This window comes from Salvia hispanica, chromosome 4 (genome assembly GCF_023119035.1).
Source record: "Salvia hispanica cultivar TCC Black 2014 chromosome 4, UniMelb_Shisp_WGS_1.0, whole genome shotgun sequence".
Classification (NCBI taxonomy): Eukaryota; Viridiplantae; Streptophyta; class Magnoliopsida; order Lamiales; family Lamiaceae; genus Salvia; species Salvia hispanica.
Window position 1 is genome coordinate 32,034,511 of NC_062968.1, and position 19,054 is coordinate 32,053,564.

At 36.0% G+C, this 19,054-nt stretch overlaps 3 protein-coding genes across 8 annotated transcripts; 2 read left to right on the forward strand and 1 right to left on the reverse strand.

Annotated features, from left to right (window-relative positions):
- The first annotated feature begins 1,804 nt into the window (after positions 1-1,804).
- LOC125185655 (COP9 signalosome complex subunit 7-like) lies at positions 1,805-7,593 on the forward strand. Of its 6 annotated transcripts, XR_007170204.1 has the most exons (10): positions 1,807-2,265; positions 3,313-3,388; positions 4,373-4,461; positions 5,271-5,360; positions 5,653-5,697; positions 5,789-5,859; positions 6,154-6,292; positions 6,790-6,878; positions 7,240-7,326; positions 7,425-7,593. XR_007170204.1 is itself a non-coding variant. In XM_048082218.1 (9 exons), the coding sequence occupies exons 1-8, from the start codon at positions 2,107-2,109 to the stop codon at positions 6,842-6,844; spliced, it is 741 nt and encodes a 246-aa protein (XP_047938175.1). In that variant the 5' UTR covers positions 1,805-2,106; the 3' UTR covers positions 6,845-6,878; positions 7,240-7,593. The 6 variants fall into 6 exon arrangements, 4 of the variants coding, with proteins under 4 accessions (XP_047938175.1, XP_047938176.1, XP_047938173.1 ...); XM_048082218.1 differs by having other exon boundaries at positions 1,805-2,265; positions 6,773-6,878; positions 7,240-7,593; XR_007170205.1 differs by lacking the exon at positions 6,790-6,878.
- An 845-nt stretch (positions 7,594-8,438) lies between these two features.
- On the forward strand, positions 8,439-11,590 carry LOC125219463 (pentatricopeptide repeat-containing protein At2g44880-like). The gene has a single exon (XM_048121442.1). It carries the CDS (start codon positions 8,500-8,502, stop codon positions 11,428-11,430), a length of 2,931 nt encoding a protein of 976 aa, XP_047977399.1. The 5' UTR covers positions 8,439-8,499; the 3' UTR covers positions 11,431-11,590.
- A 1,172-nt stretch (positions 11,591-12,762) lies between these two features.
- Positions 12,763-14,628, reverse strand: LOC125220916. The gene is made up of 5 exons (XM_048123049.1): positions 14,387-14,628; positions 13,978-14,198; positions 13,847-13,897; positions 13,397-13,770; positions 12,763-13,314 (listed from the first exon to the last, which is right to left on the reverse strand). Exons 1-5 carry the CDS (start codon positions 14,626-14,628, stop codon positions 13,117-13,119), a joined length of 1,086 nt encoding a protein of 361 aa, XP_047979006.1. The 3' UTR covers positions 12,763-13,116.
- Between the last annotated feature and the right edge of the window lie 4,426 nt (positions 14,629-19,054).

Genomic DNA, 19,054 nt, shown 5'->3' on the forward strand with positions numbered 1-19,054 from the left:
TTTTAATTTCCCCCCCTATAAATTTAAAATTTAATAATTAATTTAAAATAATTTCCCCCCTATTTTTTTTTTAATTTTCGTCGTTGTAATTTTTTACTCGTGTTTAATTCAACGAACTTTATTACTATTATTTGTCTTGTCTTATAAATTAGCTAGCTTTATTATATAAAAAAATAAAACAATTAAATTAGTAATGATGTAAAAATGAAATGTTGAGTTAGGGAGAAATAAGGAAGAAACCATTGGAGCAGTTAGCTAAAAGTTGGCTAAAAACTAGGGATAAATTTTGGTGCTGATGTGGCGCTGATGTGGCAGGAGTTAGGGAGAAATAAAGGAGTTTTTATGGAGAGCATTGGGAGTGCTCTAATGTCATAAAATTTCTTTTACAGAAAAAATAGTTTGATGAGAATAATTCTCGATTTGATCTATTTATTTTTTGTGATATTAGAACTCAAGCAAGTGTAAAAAATTATTTAATCAAATAATAATATATTATCGTTAGGATTTCTTAATAAGTCAAGGTAGTTGATAATAAACTATAAACCACTAATTGACTTATGCAATATTAGATCTCAAGCATATTAAAAAATTATTTAATCAAATCAGTAATAGTTCTATCTATTTTGCAACTCTATATTTTAACCAAGACTAATGTCATTAGTATTTCTCTCAAAAACCAAATACTTAGACGAGAATAATTCACTAATTGATCTTAATCACTTTGAAACATTAGATCTTAAGCACAACAAAAAATTATACTATAATCAAATACTAATATTATAAGATTTCTTGTACAAACACAATAGTTTGATGAGAATAGTTCACTACTGGATCTATTTAATTTTTTGTATTAGATGTCAAGTAAATTAAAATATCTATTTGACCAATCTATAATTATCTAAATAATCAATCTATTTTTTTTTATATTAGATCCCAAACATATAAAAATTCAAAATAAATTCGTATAATATGAATAAAACATAAGATTTAGAATATTTGTTTTTATTTTAATTTTGCATTTTTACAGACTCGAATTAAATGTTGATCAAATTACGTTTATGTATTTTGACAAACAACTTAGAAGCCAATAAATTGAAAGCCAAAAACAGAAAAAATATCTACAAATTTCTTTTGAAATTATTTTTAAAAACTTTGATTAGTTGTATATTCACTATTTATTGAACATGTAAACAATGAATAACAACAAATTGTATTGATATAAGGAATAAGGAAAATCATTGAATTAATGGATGAACATAAATTTTTTTGCTTGTAACATAAAAAAACTAAAAACTAGAAATGAAAAGCTAAACTAAAATGAAATGAAATCAGAATTGATAATATGAATATCATGTGAACACTCCACTTTATTATGAACTTCAATATTTTGACAAAAGAAATTGATAAAATCAGTTGAGAAAAAAAAGCCGGTCAAACTCCTTTCAAATATTTATATGTTATATTTTTTATAAACTGAATCCTAATATATAGGAAATAAATATGGAAGTTGCAATTATTTTGTTTACCGTGAATCAAGGAAAAATAAATGGGAGAGAGGGAAAAACAAAAAACAAGGGGCGCCACTTATTTGGAAGTAAAATAAAAAGGCGGCAATTTTATTTAAAGGATATGAAAGTAAATTTAGTTCTTAATGACCGGATAACAAAAATTAACCGGTTTTTTTTGTCTATATAACCAATTTATGGTTATACATAATGTGGTTGTATAGCTTTTCCCATTCTAATTATGGCATTGTCCTATAACATGAAAATCTGACACGGAGGACATGCACGAAATTCCTAAATTGGGTCAAATTATTATTGAATTTGAATCCATACCCGATAATTGAGTTTGAGTTGGGATCAATAAATGTCTTTATACTATTTGATCTGGATGCTTGGAAGCACTAAAGCAGAAACATCAGAGGGACAAATCCACAATTCACCTAAGCCCTCTCCGAATTCCCAAACCCTAAATTGTGATCACTCAAATCATAGATTCTCATCGTCCTCGTCAATCTGTGGTTAATAATTCGAGCAAAGAAGCAATCCACGAACCTAGTTCTCTGTGATTTTATAATTTTGTTGAATCAATAGAATTTGAGAAATGGACATTGAAGAAAGACAGGCGGAGCACATAGACTATTTTGTGAAGAAGGCTTCCACTCTGAAGGGCCCCGCACTAGCAAACGTCGTCGTTGAGGCCACTTCGCACCCATCTCTATTTGCTTTCTCCGAGATTCTCGCAATTCCCAATGTTCTCGAGGTATGTGTTGTTATTTTAGGTTAGGACTAGTGGCACTGAAAGTTTGAAGATTTGAATTTCAGTTTTGCTAGTGAGGTTAGAAAGCTTTCGCTTATGATGATTTTGGTTTCATTGTTAGTTTTAATCTCTTACTCCATATTTTAAGTGTTTTGTTTATAATTTTTTATACGGTTACATATAATGAACTTGTGTTTGTTTGTTAGAATTTGCTGTACTTTTGCGTCTCTGTGGAAATGTCTCTGATTTTGCAAACAGTTTCTGGGAGTTAATAGAAAGGAGAGTTATAATTATGCGTTTATGATATTAATGTGGTGAGTTAATGGAGGGATTTTTTGTATACGGTTGAAGGGAAATGTGCACTTTTACGTAGTTCGGACAATCTCGTAGGTTTTGCTTGCTGATTAATATGCAGTATATAAGCTTTGATTTTTAAGAGAGATGATGATTCAACTTGTATGTGTTTTCTTTTTCCTTTTTTTCGGCGGGGGTTGTTCTTGGTTGGAAAAGGATATGGTAATGTGTGTTTGTGGAGGCAAGGTTAGATAGTAAGGTGTGGCAGCATCTTCTCAAGCAAATTCTGTATCATCTCTAATACATAGAACTGGAGGAAGGATGTAATTATCACATCATTGTGTCCACCACTTACAAGCTCTCTAACTGGTGTTTTAATGCTCTTGATTTGACATGTGCCATGTTTGATCTCCTCTATGATGATATCTGAATAAATGTCAAGAGTTTTATATTTAATCATGTAATGTAATTGCTGGTGATATCTGAATACTAGTTTGGCAAAAATTTAGGATCAAAGAGAATAATGGTGCAAGAATGAAGTGAAAATATGGCTGATGTATAAAAGATATATACTCCTAAACTCACTGACTTTAATAATATTAATATCAATCAAAAGTGAAAAGGGATTATAATATTTTCTTGTAATCATAGTTTCTACTTGGTAACAATCTCCATGCTTTTGAGTTGCCGGTTGCTAATACCTATTTAAAATTTGTTTTAGTTTCAAGTTTTTAACCTATGTATATATGTGTGCAGCTTGAAGGAACTGAGAATAGTGCCTTCCTTGATTTGCTTCGCATGTTTGCGCATGGTACTTGGAGTGAATATAAGAGTAAGACTCAATCTCCTCATATAAACAATTTTTCATGGGCATAGATTTCACCCAAATTACATGATCTCTTCATTATGACTTATGTTGTGTCATTTCCTCAAAGTTATTGCACTTTATTGTCTGTGTTCGATGTTGGAACATAGATAATCATCTGTTTCCTGACTAAACTTCTCTGGGTTTCAGCTAGATTAGTAATTTCTTTTTATGTTTCCACCAGGGATTTTGTATTTACTGTCAGAAGAAATCTGTAAAATCTTTGTGTTACTGGTGTTTTAGTATTGACGATCTTGCTGTCTTCCATAGCTTAGGCCATAGGGATGCTCACACCATGATAACAGTCTGCATTATGGATGTACTTTTGTTTTCCATTAGTTTATTTTTTACTTGAAATTGTTTGGAAACCTCGAGTAATGTATGCTCTATGACTATAAATTCAATGGGGGTAACAGGTGCCTGAGCTCATCTGTTATATGTTGTCAAAGGACTCCCATGATTGATTTATTAACAGAATTTACAGCCAAACATGATTCGGTAAGCTATAAATTAGAATAATTACTGGCCAGTTGGAATCCTAACTCTCTTTACAGGACTAGGAGCCTCTGATCTGTAGTGAGAATTTGGAAAAAAAATATCTTAAATGTGCATACAGATGGAAAAGACGATCCCGATAACTCTGCACAATGAAATAAAATACTGATTGCAAGATGTATACACCTATGCCTTAACTACAGCATATGGACACTCCTATGTTTCTATTAGGTATCTTCAACTGGCTTATTGTGTCATTTATCAGTGGGGTAAGTGTTAATGGGGGCACAGTGCCTTAAAAAAAGGAGAACCTTCTTGTGAATGTTAGCAGAGAGGCCTTAGCTAGAGCATCATTAGTTTGATATTTGGTGCTTATACTAAAAGAGCTCCTTCTACAATATCTATGGATGCATTTTTCTTTCCTTATCAGTTTTACAATTTTATGCCACCTGGCAGATGTTGCTGGTCGTCTTCCACAATTGGTTCCTGATCAAGTTCTCAAGCTGAAGCAGCTGACTGTGCTTACTCTGGCCGAGACAGACAAGGTAGCTTGTCATGCATTGTCTGAGTGTATGTATAGGGGTAGCACACACTTTCTAGCTAGTTGTAGATATCTGCTACCTCATTTCATTGTCAGTGATTACTTCTTATGGTGAAGGTGATTATTTACCACCCAATCCTGAAATTAGTTACATTATGTTGTTCTGGTTTCATCTAAGAAAGGTCCTAGTGGTTTGATATCTCAGTCATTTTGTATATATTCTATATAAATATCTCGTCGATTCAGAATTTGAGGAAAATTATTTTAGAAAAGTTACAGAGCTGGTGTGGGGGTTCTGAAGAGTCAATTGGATGCATTCTCTGAAACTACTCTTTGTTCATCTTTACCACAATTTCCTGGTGCAATTTTACTCCGTGTCTAAAGAGTTGTCTTCAAATATGCTGGTCACCAGCCCATTTTACCACTCCATCTGTCCATGAAAAATAGTCCTATGTTTCTATTTTGGTCCATCCACCAAAATTAGTCCTTATCTATATATGCTAAGTTTCTCTCTCTAATGAGGTGGAATGCTTCAGCCACTTTTTTCTCTATTTCTCTTACTTTACCAATTTTCATTAATACTCATGTCATCCACTACCAAGATTATTTGTCATGGACAGATGCAGTATTTTATTTGGTTTGACATGCTAGATGATGCAAAAAATTGCATTTGTGTAGTATTCTTCATTTGTGTTTTTGGAATATTTGTTATTTCATTGCTTGAAATGACATATTTTGCTGAGATTATTTGAGGCTGTTTTTCAACTTATCTAACTGCTCTTATTTGACTCTCTGATCTCGGCCTTCCCCTAGGTATTGCCATACGACACATTGATGCAGGAGTTGGATGTTTCAAATGTTCGCGAGTTGGAGGATTTTCTCATCAATGATTGTATGTATGTGGTAAGCATTTATGCTTTGTGCTCCAGAATATGTACAGCGAATGGCACTTCATTTCTGAGATGAACTCGCCACCAATATTTTTTGTCAACATGATATCTACTCCATTTTTGTTTACTTTTGTTTGAGCCTTTGAGACTGTCCCTTTCCTCACTTTTGATAGCCATCTTTCATTTTTCTTTACTAGCATCTTTGTGCTTCCTTTTTAAATAGGACATACTAGCTTGTTGTTCATCAGTGTAAGGTTGGTGATATGAAATTCCAATGCTGAATTTTTTTGTGCTTTCATGGGCAGGGTATAGTTAGAGGAAAGCTGAATCAGTTACGAAGATGCTTTGAGGTCTCACTCTAATAACATACCTTGATTAATGTGTTTAGCAGTTTAACATTTGACTGGTGGATTGGTAAATCATCAATCTTTGGGCTTGTAGGTGCAATTTGCGGCTGGGAGGGATATCAGACCTGGACAATTAGGCAGCATGATTGATATTCTAGGGAATTGGTACATGCTTCTCCCTCTGAGATTTGAATCTTTAAGCTGATTTGTTCTTGTCCTAGTTTAAAATTCCAACTGCTGGGGTATAAGTGTCTAAGTATCTTGTTGGGATTTAGTAACTTGGTCTTATCTGATCTTATCTTCAAAATTATGGTTCCGGAACCTTTCTCTGCCATTTTCTGTGTCAGAGCCTTAATTTGTATCAGTTGAAGCTGTAACTGTTTATTTCTTGTAACTTGCAGTCTATGTGTTCAGAAGTTTGTATAACTGTGTATAAAAACTCTTTTGGTTATTTCTTAGGCTTGCTACATCAGATAACCTTCTTGTCTCAATTCAAGAGAAGATCAAATGGGCTGACACTACGGGTGAGATTGACCAGAAGCACAAGAAGGTGGTAGAAGAGAGGGTGGAAGAAGTGAAGAAGACACTATCTATGAAGGTCAGTTAGAGTAAACTTTTTCGTAAAGAATGAACTGTTATGTGTTTTATGATGCCGTTTCTTTCATAGTACATGGCACAATGCTTTTTAAGCCATCATAGAAAACTTAAATGCCAATTTGAATCCATGATTTGTGTTGGGGGCCTGGGTAAAAGTGCTTTTCGTTTTACGCTGGAGTGTGAACTATAACATAAATGCTTTGCGAATCCAATTTTCCTCTAGGGTTAATAATATGATAAATTGGAACAATTAGATTATGAGTTGCTTATATCTCAGCTTTAGCCAACATAAATAGTTGATTAGAGCTACTTGCATCATTCTTATAAGACTTCATGAATGCTGGTTTAGCCATTCAAATGCATAAATGAGGTTAGGCTTCTACATTATACAAGTTTGTTGTTTAATTCTATTATGCAAAGTAGTTGTACATAAGCTCTGGATATGTTGGTCGATGTTGTCTTACTTACACTGTGGCAGAAGTTACAAACTGTAAGCAGGCAGACATTGACTACCCAGGGCATGAAGAGAACTTTTCCGAACTTGGTGGAGTAATGGACTATGACCAAGATCGTAATCGGCCAAAGAGGTAGCCGACCATACGTCTATTATCTTAGGCTTCTGCTATGAATGTCATGGGCTATAGCTGCTTATATGCTAAGGTGTTTTCTATCTTTTATCTTTCCTTTTTCCTCCAAAATTAGAGAGCTATATCTATTCTCTTCATGTAATCCACCCTACTACCAACTGTTTATCTGTTTACTCCTTCGAAGCCCTTCAGAATTAAATGCATATTACGGTCAGCCTGGGGGTGTGTGAAAAAGGGACGAACCAATTATATGATTGAAACTACTTGAGAGATTACAATACCCCTAGTGATATAATTGAGTCCACTTGCTTTTTTGGGATCAAGTATATCCTGTATTATATTGTTCTTTCATAACGTACAGGAGACGACATCCCATAGGTTGAGGCGATAGAACTGAGGGGAAGTCCGTTGGATGAATTGGTCGGGTAACTTGCCATCTTGCATTCAGGTCAGTGCAACAAAACAAGATCGATGCTCTGGAAGATGTGGTGATCCCTGAGCTCGTTCTAGACTCGAAAATTGACAGGATCGCTTGTGATTTGTCAGGCCATTTATTATTTATCGTTTTGACTAAATGAGAACTGATAACCACTCCTACTTTTGTGATGCGGCTTGGAGGAATATTGGTGATGAACAGAAGTTGAGCGCACCATCTCTCATTGTGTGGATATCTTTATTCATTTATTCAATTCTTATGGCGACCTCTTTCTCTTAATTGTCCTTTCAAGGCAGAAAATATCGATTTTCTACCCATTGTGATTATGTTGGATGGTAATTAATGGTGTATGATTTATGAATTTTCTACCTGATTATGATCGATGGTAATGGTATGGAATATGGTACTCCTTTAAGTTGAAGACTAGTTTTAGCAACACGTGATGAATATTTAATGGGTAATCTAGTAAATAATTCATTAATCCCTTGTTTTGGTTTTGGAGATAGGGATTAAGCAGTATAAGCTAAATAGTTTCATTTTGTCATTTCTCATACGACATGACCTATTTTTTTCATTCTTATTTTTCTTACTTTACTCATTTTTTTCTATTCTCTCTTATTTTATCAATTTTTCATTAAAATCCGTGTCATCCACAAATGAGATTATTTTTTTTAGACGAAGGGAGTATAATTTTAAGGATATTCGTACGTTGTGTATGAGGTGGTTTTCTATGACGAGTCCCATGCCACTATATAAATAATACCATCAAAATGTGAGTTAGATATAAAAAAACTACTCCCTCCGTCCTTCATTAGGAGTAGCACTTTGACCGGGCACGAGTTTTAAGAAATGTAAAGAAAAGTTGGTTGAAAAAGTTAGTGGAATGTGGGATCCACTTTTTTATATTGGTTTTATAATAAAATGTGAGTGAAATAATTTAGTAGAATATGAGACCTACTTAATATTTATGGTAAAAATAAAGTGCTACTCTTAATTGGGGACGTGCCAAAATGAAAATTAGTAGGAGTAACTCTTATTCCGGACGGAGGGAGGAGGGAGTACGTAAATAAAATTGGAGCATAATTTGCAATGTAAGAGTTGGAAATGGAAGCGAGTTGCTCGTCTCCGCCATGGGGCCCCACAGTGAGACATTGTTTCTTCCTCCTTCAAAGAAAAACCCACCGCATGGCCACCCTCCTCCAAATCCACGCTTTCATGCTCCGCCACGCCCTCGATACCAACCTCAGCCTTGTCACCATGTTCATCACCAGCCTCTCCTCAGCTGATCCGCGCAGCGGCACTCGTCACGCGCGCCAACTGTTCGATCAATTGCCGCAACAACCCGATGTCCCCCTATGCAACGCGATGATCAAGTCCCACCTCTCTTCTCGTCACTTCTCTGAAGCCATTCATCTCTATAATTGTCTTAGGAGGGAGGAAGGCTTCCTACCCGACAATTACACTTTTACCATTCTCACCAAGTGCTGCTTCTTGAATGCATCGATTGTGGAAGGGATGGAAGTGCACGCTCACGTGTTGAGATATGGTTTTAACTCGAATTTATACGTGGCGAATGCGTTGGTTGACATGTATGGGAAGATGGGGCAAATGGGCTTCGCTAGGAAAGTCTTTGATGAAATGACTGAGAGGAGTTCTGCGTCGTGGAACGCTCTCATGTATGGGTATATCAGGGGTGGAGATATGGGCGCTGTGGAAGGAGTTCTCGATGCTATGGCTTCCATGCCCGAGAAGGATTTGTTGCCGTGGAAGATGATGATTGATGTGTATGTGAAGTCGGGGAAGATGGCATCGGCTGAGATGTTATTTTATGCTGTCCCTGAGAAAGATGTGGAGCTGTGGAATACTTTGATTGGCGGGTATGTGAAGTTAGGGGATATGAGATCGGCAAAGTTGTTGTTTGATGCCATGATGGAGAAAAATGTGGTGTCTTGGACCACCATGATGAATGGGCATGTGAAGCTAGGGCAAATGAGATCGGCTAAGATGATTTTTGATGCAATGCCAGAAAGAGATTTAGGATCCTGGAATACTTTGATTGGAGGGTATGTGAAGTTAGGTGATATTGCAGCAGCCAAGATGTTGTTTGATGCCATGCCAGAGAAAAATGAAGTGTCTTGGAGTATGATGATCAATGCTTATGCTAACATGGGAGACATGAGATCAGCTAACATGCTGTTTGATATTATGCCCGACAAAAATGTGGTTGCTTGGAGCACTATGATCAATGGCCATGCAAAGTTAGGGCAGCTGACAACAGCTAAGATGTTGTTTGATGCCATGCCCGTGAAAAATGTGATATCTTGGAATACTATGATAAATGGATATGTGAAGTTGAGGGACATGCGATCAGCCAAGATGCTGTTTGATGTCATGCCAGAGAAAAGTATCGTGTCTTGGACCACTATGATTGACGGGTATGTGAAGTTGAGGAACATGAGATTGGCAAAAATGTTGTTTGATGCAATGCCGGAGAAGAATGTGATTGCTTGGTCCACTATGGTCAATGGATATGTAAATATGGAGGATATGAGATCGGCAAAGATGTTGTTTGATGCCATGCCAGATAAAAACGTGGTTTCCTGGAATACTTTGATTGGTGGGTTTGTGAAGTTAGGTGATTTAAAATTGGCTAAGATGTTGCTTGATGACATGCCCGAGAAAAATGTGGTGTCATGGACCACTATGATCAATGGTTATGTGAAGTCAAGGGAGATGAGATTGGCGGAAATGTTGTTTGATGCTATGCCAAAGAAAGATGTGGTGTCTTATAATACTCTGATTAAAGGGTATGTGATTTCAGGGGATATTAGATCAGCCAAGACGTTGTTTGATACCATGCCGGAGAAAAATGTGGTGTCTTGGAATACTTTGATTGGTGGGTGTGTGAAGATAGAGGATATGAAATTAGCCATGAAGTTGTTCGATGCTATGCCAGAGAAAGATGCGGTGTCTTGGAATACAATGATCAAGGGGTTTTTGAAGTTGGGGGAGATGACATCAGCCAAGATGTTGTTCGATTCCATGCCAGAGAAAGATGCAGTATCTTGGAATATGTTGATTGATGGGTATGTGAAGTTGGGGGATATGAGATTAGCCAAGGTGATGTTTGATGCCATGCCAGAGAAAGATGTAGTCTCATGGACCACTATGGTTCACGGATATAGTAGCATTGGTGATGTAGATCATGCTAGGCAGCTATTTGATATGATGCCTGGCAGGAATATGTTTTCTTGGAGCACAATGATTGGTGGATATTGTAAGAAGAAGAAACCCCATCAAGCATTGTTGTTGTTCCAGCAGTTCCTTGCATGCAACGTGTTTGAGCCCGATAGAATTATGATTCTTGCTGTTCTTCCAGCCATTGCAGATTTGGGTGCTCTGGATTTGGGGAATCGGGTGTATGAATTCATGAAGAAAAAGAAGTTGGACGTGTATGCAGAAGTTTCGACAGCAGTGGTGCACATGTATGCTAACTGTGGGGAAATCGAGAAAGCAAGAAAAGTTTTTCACGAGGTTCGAGCAAGAGATGCATCTATGTGGACTGCTTTCATCAACGGCTTGGCACTCAATGGGTGTGGCAAAGAGGCACTACAAGCGTTTGCAGATATGAAGAGAAACGGGTTCAACCCAAACGAGGATACCTTTGATGGTATCTTGTCAGCTTGCAGCTATGGTGGTTCAGTAGAGGAAGGAATCAGACGGTTCATTAAAATGGGAGAGTTGGGACTCAACCCTAAGCTAAAGCATTACAGCTGTTTAGTTGATCTCTTGGCTAGGGTTGGATGCACGGAGGAAGCTGAGACATTGATTGAGAGCATGCCTTACGAGGCTGATGAGATCATGCTGGCTTCGTTACTGCTTGCATGTGTTAATGCGAAGGACGCTGCCAGAGCTGAGAAGGTGGTCAGAAAAGCGATGGATGTGAGACGAGCTAGAGAAGCTAAGAATGAGATGTGGTACAGCGCAATCGAGATGAACAACCAGATTTTGTTGGTTGTTGATGGAGATAAGTGCCTTCCATTTTGGGAAGTCACACATTTGCTGTTGGATCAATTGCATATGCACATCAAGATTGTAGGCACAGTAAGTTTATAGTAGTTGGAAGTAGAGTAAGCTTTTGAGTTGAAGAAACTGGTAATAAAACAGTCATGAGATTGCACTTCACTTTAGAGGTCGTGAAATTGATAATAAAACGGTCATGAAATTGATCTTTACTGTTTTTTACAGAGCTGTTTTGTGCTATTATATTTTCCAATTTTCATTTATTTGATTTTACTATTTGGAAAAATGAATTTTTTTGTTAGTTTGGATTGAGGCCCGTGAGAAATATTCTTTTATTTCCAAATATTTCGGATTAGTTTGTATTTGTTTCACAACCGATTGTTTTCTTATTAGTTTTTCGGCATGGATAAAACAAATTTACTCAACAAATTCTTTCGAATGGACTGATGATCACTCTATTATCAAAAATAAATTTGATTAAAATATAAAAAGTGTGTGAACGATCATCGTATTATTCAATAAAGTACACAAAAAGGGAAACAACGTTCAAAAGATAGAGAAATCAGAACAATAAAATAGAGAGAGAATGAAGTGAGAAAAGAATGAAATAAATAATTTGAATGCACTAAAATAGGAAGTGAGAAAAGAATGAAATAAATCATTTGAATGCACTAAAATAGGGTGTCCCACTATAAGTGACCTATTTTCATTTTTAGCAAAAAGTCATCTCTCTTATTTTATTCTCCACCTATTTTATTCTCTCTTCTCTCCTCTACTTTTTCCTCTCTCATACTTTACTCTCTCCACTTTAACTTATTTAAATACCATTCCTTAAATCCCGTGTCCAAAAGAAGTAGGTCACTTATCTTGGGACGAAGGGAGTATACTATTAAGGGAAAAAAATTGACAGACAAATAGAAATTAATTAGGATTACATTTTTAAAAACTATTGAGAAGTTTATTTTGAAGCAAATCTCAAATTTTAAATCTACTTTTCAATAATAAATTATGTTAAAGTTCTTGTCATGATTTGAATTTTAATAGTTAAAATCGTGAAAAACTTTAGAAAGAACTGTTTTTTTTTTTTGGTAATTACTAATGGTGTCCACCAGGCCCAGTTCTTTTGTTGAGAAGAAAATGTTATAAGTTCAAAATTTAAGATTTGAACATATTTTTTCCAGCTAATTATAAAAATGCCAAATTAAATAAAATTGACTATAATTATCAACAAAAATCCAATCAAACGCTCAAAAGTCCACTATATATACATAATCCCACCATTGCACTCTTAATAATAATTTTATATATTTATTTAAATTGAGGTAAAATTATTGAAATTAAAAAATCTATATAAATAAAATAAAATTATTATGAAAATAAAATAATACTTTAATTTTTTTTAAAAAAACAAAGAAAAAGGAAAATAAGAAAAAAACGAAAGGAAAAGCGTTATGTACCTGCCCGGTGCGTCCTTCCGAGCCGGCACGCGCGCGTGTGTGAGCGCAGGCTGAGACGCGCGCAAGCAGATTCACGTCGCAGGTGCATGCCCTGCAACGCAGCAGTGCCTCTCCACCTACGGTTGGGTTGAATTTAACAGATGAATATTTTCCCAATTATGTGTAGCACACCACACCACACACAAAGGGATCGATCATGCCAAGGAAATCTCGACTCTCTGCAACTTGGGACCTATGCAATAATAATAGCCAATGGAAGAATGTACAAATAAAGCAAAAATTCATATCCACATATATGGACTTGTTTCCATACTCATCAAGATCATTTCCATGTCTTGTTCTTGCACCGCGTATTAGTCTTAGTAGCCTTTGTAGTTGAACGATCTTGTGGCTCTGCGCGACTTTTGCTAGCCAAGGCCTCGTGATTCACCACCATGATCCCTTTCTCAAAATAAGGCAGCTCATCTCTCACCCTTTGATTGTCAATCAAAACATCATCATCATCTCCGTCTTCGTCTTCCTGCACATCAATTAACTCAACATCATCATCATCATCACCATTGTGGTCTCAACCTATGAGATAAGGCAAAAGAAACACTCACATTTTGATAAGCATGTGTAGTAGAAGGAGGGTGATGTCTTGTTTGTTTTGGCAGAGGGCCAGGGTGGGCGCTCTCGGGTAAAAGCACGCCACCCAAGTTATAATCTGCTAGAAGCTGAGATGCTAGGTGAGTCCCCACTGGCATCCGGTGGTACGTTGATTTTGGTTTCGGAGGCAAAGGCGAGTCCAATGTACCATCTGGCCAAATAACTGAGCTAAAATAATCATCCTTTTCCTCTTCAACTAGACTCCTCAGCTTATGTGCTCGCCTTTGCAGACCTTCAAGCCTTTCAAGAATGTCTTCGTGATCCTTGTTGCAATCTCTAGCCTCGTCGTTCCCCAACTCACTATTGCTCTTGCTTTCTTCACACGTACCTACCACATGAAACATTGATTATTTGAAACAAAACAACTCTTGATCAATAAACAGAGAGATGTCTTTTTTCCTCACCAGAATTATTCACCACATTGTGAGAAATCTGTTGGTTATGCTTCTTATGTTCTGCGAAAAGGAAATCTCATCAAACTCTTTCAATTGCCATACACAAAATGGAGTTGAAAGTGATGAACAGGAGAATGCACCATAGTCAGAGAAGAGGTTGTGGCGAGACATATAGGCTTCTACGTTGTTTGTTGCTTCCCTTCTTCGTCTTCTCTTCCGCGGCAAGGTCTGATCACTTGGAGCCTTGTTGTGGGCATATGCTCGGGATTGGGCATCCAGCTTCTTGATTTGCAACTCGACCCATTTGCAACGCCACATAAGAGGGTGGATAAATGCTCTCCAATGAGATGTTAACTTCCTCCTAAATAAATGTTTCACAAAACTTAAAATCATGTAATCATGATCTTGATTGTGATGAATTTAGATGTCTTCATAGGAGACCAATGACAGCAATTAGTTCCTTTAATTGGCCATATTTTAGATGAAACAAACACAGCAAATACAGATCATGTTTTAAGTGTGTGGAGAAGTATAATTGGCACTACCAACCTCTTGGTGAACGAGTTGGGGAATTTAGATTCAACATCATCACAATCCGAGCCATCAAAGGAGCTATCCGAGCCATCCGAGTGATCTAACTCAACCCCACCAGAACCCGAACATTCGTTGTGCATATCCTGACTTCCTTCGTCATTAAAGTATGCACCGTGATCCTCCTCGTCCAACATCATCAGCTCATCTTCAAGTGTTTTAGCAAAATCATTGTATTCATCACTCGTTGAAGCTTCCATCTTTTCTAGCTTCTATATTGACACAAAATTAAAAAACACAATCCCATTCTTCAGAAGATAATTGCTACAACTATTAAATCAGAAATCCTAAAAGTTCACAATTTAGATAAAAAATGATCATAAAATTTAAAGATTTAATGGAATCCGACTCAAATTTAGTCGACAATCATTACTTAAAATATTAAATATTGAGACACAATTTAAATCCACAATACATAAAATAACAGTAATACACAAATAATAGGCTAGTGTTTATGGTTATTGAATTGGTATTTTTTCATGGTAAGTTGGTAATTTGATAGTAGACCAAATTATCAATTACTGTATTGGTGTTCTTCTGCAAACCCTAACCGTGTCTCTCTAAACCCTACAAAAACCCTATTTCCTTTCTTTTACTATATATTTCCAGATCTCGATACATATTATGTACTTATATTTATATCTCCCAAGCAAACCCTAATCAGTCTCTATTTTCAAGATTTCGTAATATGTATTTTTCCAGAAATCGTAAAAACTGTTTGTATGAATATGTTTAACTGAAGAAGAAAAGGCTGCCATACAATGAAAACAATAGAGAATTTAGAAAGTAAAACCTGCAAACCGCTCTATTTATCGAGATTTCGTGATATGTATATTTCCAGATTTTGTATAATTAAGCTGTGTGTATGTATTTGTTTAGTCTAAGAAGAAAGGCATATGAATCGCGCGAGTATTTAGAAAGTAAAACATACCGTGTGTGAAAAAGATGATTACGTGGGAATTGGAATCACGCGCTTAATGAATCCTACGTATTCCAATAATTCCATAATTATGCTTTTTTAAACTTCCAATTCACAAATACTAATGGGCCTCTAATCTCTTTCACGTATATCTCAAAGCCCAAACTAAAAAATTGCCTTATTTAGGAGTATCAATTCATATATACTCAAGTATTAGCACTCTACTCATATTGGAAACTTTCCATATGGAGTGGAGGGAGTGTTTGCTAATAAATTAGTAGTAGGAGTACTTATTTTTTCACAAATTCCGTTTGCAAAATTAACAAAATAACAAGAATCAAGAGCAAGAGCATCCACAATGGGGCGGAGGATGCGACGGACGATGCATCCTCCGCCCTTTAGTTCGCCACTGCAGCACCACGGACTAAGCACACATTATCCTTCACGGAAGATACATCGTCCGCGGACTATGGCACGGAGGATGTATCCTCCGCCCTATCCTCCGCCCCATTGTGGGGGTACGGAGGATAGGCCGGACGATGCACACATTTTATATTTTATTTTTTTATTTTTTTTTATTTTCTTCTATATATCACCATTTTTTATTTCATTTTACACCTTTCACTCCACTCTCTTCCCCATCTCAATTCTCTCTAATTCAATGAATTCCAAAGATTTTCATATTTGCAAGCATAAAATATAAAAAATAAAAAATAAAAAATAAATACTGACAATAGGATATGCCTTTAATTTGTGGTGTTTTTATATTTTTATTCTTGCTAATTGATATATTTACAAATATAAAAAATAGGATTAATGAATTTGCAAATATAAAAAATATATTTTTATTCCTGCTAACTGTGGATGCCCTAATAACGTAAAGCATTTAATCGAATTTGAAGTTTTAATTAACAGTTGGGATGTTTACAAATGATGATACAAAACGTTCATGCATTTTATACGTACCTAGGGTAAGCTAGAAGGTGAAAAGTCTCCAAAATAAGGCTAAATCTGTGTCTCTACGCACGCATTCCACCCGGTCAAGTCGGATGGTTTGACCACACTTAGAAGGACAAAGCAATTGACTTTTTTTTGTGACCTTGATGCAGTTTTGTGATTGGGGTTATCATGAACAAATATAGGTTCTGCTTAATTTAGGCAGTAGGTTCACGATTGCAGATTGCTTGCTTAGTTTTTGGATTGAACTAGTTTATTGGATTGATTTTTATATTATATTGCTCAGTATCTGCTACTTGATCAGTAGTCTATGAAACATTTGAGTTTTTTTGAGGTTGATCATTGTGATTTTTTGATAATGCTGGTAGAACATTAGTTGAGTGTTAAAGAACATTAGTTGAGTGTTTAAGAACATTACTTTTGAGAGGAGTCTGTATAGACACCTAATACTGCTTCTAACAATGATCAGTTATCAATTACTATTATTGAAGAAGAAGCATATTAAGAACGTCAAGATGATATTGTTGTAAACATTCAATCTCATGCGGATGATATCATTTAAAGTCAATCTCAACAACCTCAACTAAGACTCTCGTCAATGGTACCACAAATTTTATGAAGTAGTTCTTTCATTTGGATTCAGAAAGAATGCTATATTGATGGCTGTGTGTATCATAAGTTCGGTGGGAGCAAATGCATCTTCTTTTGCATTTGGAATCGAAAGAAATAATTTTCGATAAGGATATGTTGCACTAACACCAAGAATTTTCTCTCGAAGAAATTTGAGATGAAAGATCTTGGGGAAGCCTCTTTGTATTTGGAATCGAAAAAAATAATTTTTGATTGTGACGGAAGGGAAAAAGTGCCTAAAGTATTTGAGATGCATAATTGCAAGTAAAGAAATACTCCTATGACTAAAGGAGACCAACCTAGTCTCATTCAGTGCCCTAAGATAAATCTTGAGATTTAGAAAATGCAGAAGGTTCCATATGCTTCGGCTATTGGGAGCCTAATGCGTACTTAAGTATGTATTAGACCCAATTTGGTTTATGTTGTTAAAATGTTGGACATATATCTCAGTAATCCGGTATGGATCATTAGGAAGCAGCAAAACGGGTTATGAGATATTTATAGAGAACTAAGCATTACATGCTCGCATATAGAAAATCAGATCATTTGGAGAGATCATTAGGTATCTTGATTTTGATTTTGATTTTGTTAGATGCCAATACAGTAAATGATCCATTTTAGTTTACGTGTGTCTGTTGGTTGTGGAGCCGTTTCGTGGAGAAGTGCTGAGCAAACACTTGTAGCTACTTCTGCCATGACAACAGAATTCGTAACTTATTTTGGGGCATCTAGTAATTGAATATGACTGCAAAATTTTTTGTCATGAGGCCACATATTGTTAAAGTATTGAAAGACCACTTAAGTTATGTTGTAACAATAAGCCTGCGGTATTATATTCTAAAACAAAAGAGTTCAGGGACAAATACATATAGAGCATAAGGGAACGGATTTAATGATGACAAATCCGCTCATTAAGGAACTATCACCCAAGGTCTTTCATGGGCATGTAGTCCAAATGGGTGTTATGTTGTTTAAGGATACTTCCGTTCAGTGGGAGTAGTTTTGGTTATTGCTCTATATTGTGTTTCGTGTTTCGAACATGTAGTTATAAAACTCATGTTATTCTCTGCAGAAATTAAGTATTATGTTTTGTCCATTATTTTTTGGTTTGATCTCACTTTGGGAAGATCAGTTGGAAATAGGCATGTATGATCACCTTGCATGAAATTTCCATGCTACACTCCATAATTGATCTGTTGTTGATTATATTTGCATATGTGATTACTGATGGGTTTAATCATGAAAAAATATGGTCACTGCCCCTTTAGTCCTATGTCGATATGATTGATAATAAGATTGTTTGGAAATACACTATGTGATAGCACTTTTGAGCGCTCATTCGGTTTATACATATTTATTTGGTGTCATGTGTTGCCCAAGTGGAAGATTGTTAGAAATTTGGGTTTCCGCATGACTAATTTAATGTGTATGGCTATCTTTCAGTTGCTCAATTAAAGTGATCCAATAAAGATTAAAGTTTGGGCCAAAGTGTATTTAATTGTTATGGAAATAAGTGTAGATACCATAAAGTGATTTTCTATTTGGTTTATATTTAATATAAATATAAGCTAGGGTTATGGTCCCCAGACTATTGCAAAGAATGTCTCTGGTCGTTTGGAAGATCCATAGCCGTTGCAAAGCAATTCCGTCGTTCAATTCGTTATGGATCAAGGTACGCTTCCGCTCTACAGTTTATGCTCCTTCATCGTCGTTCTCGGTTAATCATCATAGAGAGCTTTATGTAATTGTTCATTCAATTATTCCAACATTGAGATGAATTGAGAGCTGTGATTCGGGTTGTTAGCAACCTTAAATATCAGGTTTATGAGTGGTGAGGCCGAAACAAGTATGAGTAGGACTAGGAGCATGCGGAGGAAGAGGGGCATATATAGAGAAGAGAAAGTGGATGGTATCCCTGAGATTGAAGAAACAACCACTTGGGATGTGAAAGAGGTGCTCTGCTGCAGCTTCATCACTCTCTCTAATGCGTGTGAATCTTCAGAAGCTTCTTTTTCTAGTTCCTGAGTCTTCATGTTGCTATTATATATAGCTGTTCATGCTAAGAATTTATGTAAGATCAAGCATGACTGATGCAACACTAAGTGTGCTTGCAGCTCGAC

Coding starts and splice junctions, on each gene's coding strand:
- LOC125219463 (XM_048121442.1), top strand. CDS start 8,500: ATGGCCACCCTCCTCCAAATCCACGCTTTCATGCTCCGCCACGCCCTC.
- LOC125220916 (XM_048123049.1), bottom strand. CDS start 14,628: ATGGAAGCTTCAACGAGTGATGAATACAATGATTTTGCTAAAACACTT. Junction 13,898..13,977: donor CAACCTCTTCTCTGACTATG/GTGCATTCTCCT, acceptor TCCTTTTCGCAG/AACATAAGAAGCATAACCAA. Junction 13,315..13,396: donor CTACACATGCTTATCAAAAT/GTGAGTGTTTCT, acceptor ATTGATGTGCAG/GAAGACGAAGACGGAGATGA.
- LOC125185655 (XM_048082216.1), top strand. CDS start 2,107: ATGGACATTGAAGAAAGACAGGCGGAGCACATAGACTATTTTGTGAAG. Junction 4,462..5,270: donor CTCTGGCCGAGACAGACAAG/GTAGCTTGTCAT, acceptor GCCTTCCCCTAG/GTATTGCCATACGACACATT. Junction 5,698..5,788: donor AGTTACGAAGATGCTTTGAG/GTCTCACTCTAA, acceptor TTGGGCTTGTAG/GTGCAATTTGCGGCTGGGAG.